Raw genomic sequence first — 6431 nt, forward strand, 5'->3', positions numbered from 1 at the left:
GTTGCCATCCCAGGGACTCCAGGGACCACTGGCTGCAGGCATTGGCTGCTCTCTGCTGAAGCCATTCGCTGCTGCTGCTGCCAGCTGTGTGCCAGGCCCGAGCCAGTTCCTGTGTGCCCCTGGGGATGGTGCAGAGAGAGATGTGTGGCATTGCCCCTGGGCACTGCTGCCTCACCAGAGTGGGGCTGAGGGAGCCCAGTGATGCCCATGGCCCTGCCTGGCTCCCTTCACCAGCGGTGCCCCACAGCCAGGCTGGCAAATTCCCCCTCTCCCCAGGACATCACATCTCCTGAGGAGGAACAGGATACCCAGTGGGTATTGAAGAGCCCTCAGTCTGCCGCTGGACCCTCTGCCAAGGTGGGCAGTGATCCCCAGTGTCAGCCATGTGCTCTGGGAGCATGGACTGGGCAAGGAGGGGACACAACCGTGCCAGAGCCGAGAGCCAGGGTGCAGGAAGCGTCCAGCTCTTCCTCTGGGTGTCTCCCAGGCAGCTTGCCCTGCAGATGGAGCAGGGCCAGGCCCCACTCCTGCCCCAGCGCCGCGCCCCCGACGCTGGCTCGGCCTTCGTTCCAATATAACCTTTATTGGGGAGACTGATGGGGTCAGAACAAGGCCGGGTATAAAACATCATCACCGTCACGACCAGCAGCAGGAGGCATTGGCAGAGCAACACAGAGGCGGTTTCAGGCCCCGTTCTCGCTGGCGGGGTGGGGGGCGCCTGGGGCTGCGCCGGCGGCATCGCAGGCTGCCGGGGGGCGGGCAGGAGGGGATGGACCCTTCCCCTTGATGGGTGCTGGGGGCTGCTCTTCCCTGCAGGGTTGGCGGCTCTGTGGAGCTCCTCTTCCTCACCCGGCTCTGGTGCCCTGGGAGCCGGTGGCACCGCGCCCCTGGTGCCACAGCCGGGCGGGTTGTGGGGCTCAGCCCCCAGCAGCCCCTGCAATTTATGGCTTTTGCTTTAAGGTTTTTTGTTAGGTTATTCTTTTTTGCTTTTTTTTTTTTGGCAGCAAACCTACCCCTCCAGGTGCCCTGGAGAAAGCAAGGCTGTGCCCAGGGCGCTGCTGCCCTGCCAGCCCCTTGGCACAGGGGTGAGAACAGAGGTGCTGTGCCGGGGAAGGGACCATGGGCAGGAGCCAGACCTCTGCCCCTTCCCCCCAGCCAATTCCCCTCGCTGGCAATTTGGGGCACCGGCCCCCACGCTGCCCCCCCGGGCCATCCCACAGGGCATGGGTGCAAGGCCCCGGGCAGAGCCGCAGAGAAGGGGCACAGCTCAATGCCTTTGTGAACGCGTAGTGGCCTGGGACAGGGCAGCCAGGGACAGATGGGGACAGAACAAGGATCCTCCAAAACGAGGACAGAGTGGAGCTTTCCTCAGGGGCCCACGGGCCACGCGCGGGCCGCAGCGGCGGCGGGGAGTGGCCGCGGCCACTCGGGAGCGTGGCAGCTTGGCCACTGAGATGAAAGCTTTGGCAAATAACTTACAGAGAAGGGGGAGGGACACAGCTGAGGACCTGTCCTTGCTTTCCCGTGCTGGGTGAGTGGCTCGGTGTGGCACCGTGCACCTCCAGGGCTCCTTGTGCCACCGCCGGTGGCCACGGGGTGATGGGGAGGATGTCATTCCGTTTGGCAGCCAGGGTCCGGTCCCGGGAGCCGCAGGGAGAGAGGAAGGAGAAGGTGCTCAGGAAGGGAGTGTGGCGAAGACGCTCAGTGCACGGCAGGGGCACCGCTGCAGTCCTGCGGAGAGCCGGAGCCCCTGGAGCCGCTGGGTGATGTGCTCCCGTCCCACTGTCACTCTTCCCGGGCACCGCCGCCCACCGGTGCCAGCGAGGATGCCAGTCCCACGTCCTCGGCCGGGGCGAGCGTCGCAGCATCCTCAGGCCGTGCCACCGGCAGAGAAGGGACAGGGGCCGGTCCGCGAGGCTGCGCTGTCCTCTGGCGGCCGCCCCGCTGCCGGGGGACGCGGTCAGGGCGCGGGGCTCACATGATGGTGCAGGAGGAGAGGGGGTTCCGGATGTGGCAGGTGCAGGCGGCCCCGCAGTACTGGCGGAAGGTCTGGTAGCAGCTGCGGTCGGTGTCGCTGCTCCACTGGACGGGGTTGGCGGCCAGGCCGTCGGCTGGCAGCCGGTTGAGGATGCTGGTGTTGACGGCCAGCGCCGCCAGCCCGTAGTCGGTGAAGAGGACGGTCTCCCGCTTGCAGGTGGGGCAGGAGATGAACTTGTACTTGGGGCAGGACTCGTAGAGGATCTGCAGGCACTCCTCGCACACCGAGTGCAGGCAGGAGAGGATGCGTGGCCGCTTGTTGGTGAAGTTGTACATGTGGCCGCAGGTGGGGCACTCCAGGGGCTCGCAGGGCGTGGAGGGGTGCAGCACGTACTGGTTGACGATCACCTCGTCCGACGGCGGCTGCCGGTGGTAGCAGACCTCCGAGCTGCCCTTCCGCTGGCTCTGGTAGCCGCGCTCGCGCCGCGGCAGGGGGGGAGTCCGGGGCAGCGGCAGGGGCCCGGGGGCGGTGTCCAGGGCGGGGATGTCCCCGCAGGCCTGGTTGACGATGATCTCGGACTCGGAGGGCCAGGCACGCTTGGCCACGAGGGGCGGCTCGCGGCGCGGGGCCGGGGCGTAGCGCGGCTGGGAGGCCTGCAGCTCCGAGAACTTCTCCGGGTGGATGATCTTCATCGCCTCCATCTTAATGATGACCTGTTGCCCTTTCAGACACGACATGAGTATGGTTTTCACATTACTGTCCACTGCTCTGGGGTCTCTGAGGGACGCCTGCATGAGGCTAAAACATGCCGGCAGCCTGCTGAGCTTTCAGTCTCGGTCTGGCCGTGGAGCAGGAGCATGGGGAGCAGCTGCTGGCGCGGGAGAGCATCCTGGGGCGACGGGGCAGCGCCAGCCAGCCCCGCACCCCTCTTCTCCGGCCAGCCCCGAGGGTGCCGGGCGTGAGGCCGGGGCAGGCAGGGCAAGGCAGGGCTCACGGCAGCATCCTGCCTGCCTCGGAGGATGCTCTTGGGCAGGAGATCAGAGCGTGGGCTCCCCACAGTGCCTCCCAGGGACGTCGGCCCTCACTCGCAGGACCTCTTTGCCGTCGCTGTCACTTTCTCTGCTGGATCAGCCACAGTCAAGAACGGCAAGCCGAGGGTCGTGGTGCTGCGCACTGCCCGGAGCAGGTGAATCTGAGAAGGTCTTGCAGGAAGCAGGGGCAGCCCCCGCTTTGTCCTGGCCCCCACCTCCACCCGGCCTTTATTCCTGTTTACGCGCCGTGGGATCCTCGTGGCGCTGAAGAATGTGTTTGCAAATTCCTTTGCTCTGACTTCCCGGCTCTCCCACTTGTCCTCAGCGGCGGCAGCTCCGCTGGGGCAGGGGCTTGGGGCACATCCCGCGCCGCAGGGCAGCTCACCTGGGCTGCTGCCACGCACCTTGTCCCCTCCGTCCCCAGCGCTTCTGTCCCCAGCTCAGTTTCGTGCTCACTGGAAATGAAAAGCGAGAGGCGGTTGGATCCAAGGCTCTTCAGGGATCCACCGGCTGGCAGAGCTCCCTTGGGATGAGTGCCTGCCTGCATGCCAGCAATTTGGCACTCCAGCCCTGCGGGTCGTGTCCATCCCCCTCCCTCTTTGGGCCACAGGAAGTGGGAACAGGAAGGTATTTGCCCCCAGGCACCTCCTCAGTGGCCCCAAGTCTGGGGTCCCGGGTCCCCCCTCTGCTCTGGGGTTCAGGAGGGCAGGACCCCCTGCACCCTGCTGAGATTCAAGGCTCCTCCCAGGCAGGCTCCCCACCGACCTGCCTCTGCTCAGGGTTTTCTCTCACGTTTAGCCCCTCCTCTGCTCAGTGGATCTATTTTTACCTCCATCGCTTGCTCCTGATCTGTCCCTGCTATTATCCCTCCCTCCAGCTTCCTCTCCCCCTTCCCAGCTCCCTGCCCTTGTCCCGGAGCTGCTGGAGAGGGCAGGCCACGTTTGGGGGCAGGAGCCGGGGGGCAGGCAGCCAGCCCGTGGCCATTTTCTCCCTCAGCAGTCCCCGTCGCCAGCCTGTCTCCTGGAGAAGGGCGAAGGCTCTCTCCTCCATCACGCTGCAAATCCTGTTAGCGGCTGCCTGCTCCCGCCGAGCCCTGCCAGGCCTGGCAGAGGGGGCCGGAGGGGGCCATCTGGTTGCAGCAGCCGCCCGTGGGGATGGCAAGAGGCCGTGGGAGGTTCAGCCCCGGATGGCTGAGAGCTGGGGGGGCTGGATCCCTGCCCGACCCCAGTGGGGGGGTCCGTCCGGGGTGGGGGTGGGGGTGGCCATGCCCTGGTGGCACTAGGGTCGTCTAAGCACCCCGTGATGCCTGCCCTGGGGAGGAAGGCCTCGCGTCCTGCATCCCCCATCACGGGCCCACAGCCTGCACCCCACGTCCTGCACCCCCACCACACAAGCAGCGTAAATCCCTGCTCCCGCACACAGCAGCGGCCCCGGGGGCTCTGTGCCCGCACATCTCACGCAGCCACTCACCCGCAGTGCGCTGCCTGCCAGAGCGATCCGGGCACGGCGATCCGCGCACAGCCACCGCGGTGCTTTGCTCGCTCCGTCACACCCCTTCAGCACAGCCCTGGCTCAGCACCCCGCCGGAGCCCGCACCCTCAGCACCCCTGGGGCGACCCGGCCCTGCCCGGCACGCAGCAGCGACGCACAGCATCCAGCCCAAGACCACCCTCCCCCCGCAGCCCCTGGCCCCGCTCGCAGCCCAGCGGCGCACACACATGTGCACACACACCGCACGCTGCACGCCCTGCACCGCATGCCCTGCACCCCACACCCTACACCCGCACGCCGCCCGCCCTGCGCCCGCATGTCCTACACCCCGCACCGCACGCCCAACGCCCGCACACCGCACACCCGCACGTCCTCACGCCCGCGGGGCGATGCTTCCCGGGCAGCCTGGCCAAATGGAGGGCGGCTGCGGGTCCTTACCTGCATCGTGGGCCCGCCGTGCCTCCCGCTGCGGTCGTGTGTCCAGCTTAGCCTCCAGAGCCCTGCTCCGCGCCCGCCGAAGGCTGGGAGGCCCAAGCGGCTAAAGGTGATCTGAAAGGCAGAGCGATGCAGGCGCTGCCCGTGAGAGCCGCCGGCTCCCCGGGGATGCTGGGGGGGTCTCTCCGCTTCCGCGGCCCCGCTTCCCACGGCCCCGCCGCCTCCTCCCGCAGCTTCCCCGGCGGCGCGGGGAGGGGACCGGCCACAAAAGGCAGGGCTGGGGCTGGCGGCGCCGGGCTCCCGCCGGCTCCTCTGGCTCCGGATGCTCCGCGGGGACCGGCTGCCCGGGGGCGGGGGGGGAGGCGGGCAGGTAGCGCCGAGGAGGCACCTTCCGCCGGCCCCGCGGCTCCGCTCTCCCTCTCCCGGCTCCCCCAGCCGCGGAGCCTCCGCTCCGCGCAGAGCTGATGCAACACTCCGCGGCCGAGAGCGCAGGCTGCGCTGCCCGGGGGGGGAGGCTGCAGCTTGAGCACCCCCCTTTCACCCTCCGGCAGGTGCAGGCAGGAAGGAGGCAGGCGGCAGGCGGGGGAGGGAGGGCAGGCAGGAGGCAGGCAGGGCAGGAAGGGCAGGCGGGAGGCAGGCAAGAGGAGGCAGGCAGGGCAGGCTCCGGCCCCGCTGTCCCGCGGGGCTCGGCGGGCGCGGGCGCTGCCTGCGCGCTCCCGCGCCGCTGCCGCCCGGTGCCCGCAGTGCCGCCGCAGTGGTGCAGCCGGCTCACATTTCTCTCGCTCAGCAGCGCCGGGGCCCGCCGGCCGCAGTGCCCCGCACACACACCCCGCACTCCGCCCCGCACACTCCCCTTCACCTCCCTTCCGCTCCATAAAGCCCCCCCGCGCCCCCCCCCCCCCCCCATCCCCCCACCCCCCTCGACCCTGCATCCCCCACCCCGCCTCTCCTCTTACTCCCTGTGTCCTGCATCCCCTCAACCTCCCCATTCCCGGACACCCCCCCCAGTCCCCTCACCCCCTCGGCCCTGCTCCCCTCGCTCCATTGCATTCTTCCCCTTCTCCCCCCTCCCCCCCTCTCGCTCCGCATCCACCCTGCCCTGCACAGCCCCCTGCCCTGCGCAGCCCCCTGCCCTACACCCTCTCCAGGCCCCGCAGCCCCCATCCCGCACCCTCCCCTTCCACACCGTCCCGCGCAACACCGTCTCTCCACAACCCCTTGGCCCTGTACCCCCTGCTGCCCAGCACCCCCCATCCCCGCACCTCCTCCTGACCCCTCACCCCCCCGCAGTCCCCCGGTCTCGCTCTCCTCCCCTCATCCCCGACGCTGCCCTGCTCCTTCTCCCCCCCCGGCCCTACCCCCCGGCCGTGTCCCCACGGTGCTCGGAGGGACCCGCAGTGACTCAGCACCGCCACTGCAAATGGCTCCGCGGGGCGCTGGGGAGCGGGCGACGCTGCTCCGGGGGGCTACGGGTTTGGGGAGTGGGGAGCAGGGAC

General features: G+C 69.0%; 1 protein-coding gene across 1 annotated transcript; it reads right to left on the reverse strand.

Moving 5' to 3' along the window:
* Positions 1-569: 569 nt before the first annotated feature.
* Positions 570-5706, reverse strand: RNF208 (ring finger protein 208). The gene is made up of 2 exons (XM_068164121.1): positions 4939-5706; positions 570-3464 (listed from the first exon to the last, which is right to left on the reverse strand). Exon 2 carries the CDS (start codon positions 2770-2772, stop codon positions 1975-1977), a length of 798 nt encoding a protein of 265 aa, XP_068020222.1. The 5' UTR covers positions 2773-3464; positions 4939-5706; the 3' UTR covers positions 570-1974.
* Between the last annotated feature and the right edge of the window lie 725 nt (positions 5707-6431).

This window comes from Melanerpes formicivorus, unplaced genomic scaffold, assembly GCF_026170545.1.
Source record: "Melanerpes formicivorus ecotype bairdi unplaced genomic scaffold, bMelFor1.0.p_v2 SCAF_77, whole genome shotgun sequence".
Taxonomy (NCBI): Eukaryota; Metazoa; Chordata; class Aves; order Piciformes; family Picidae; genus Melanerpes; species Melanerpes formicivorus.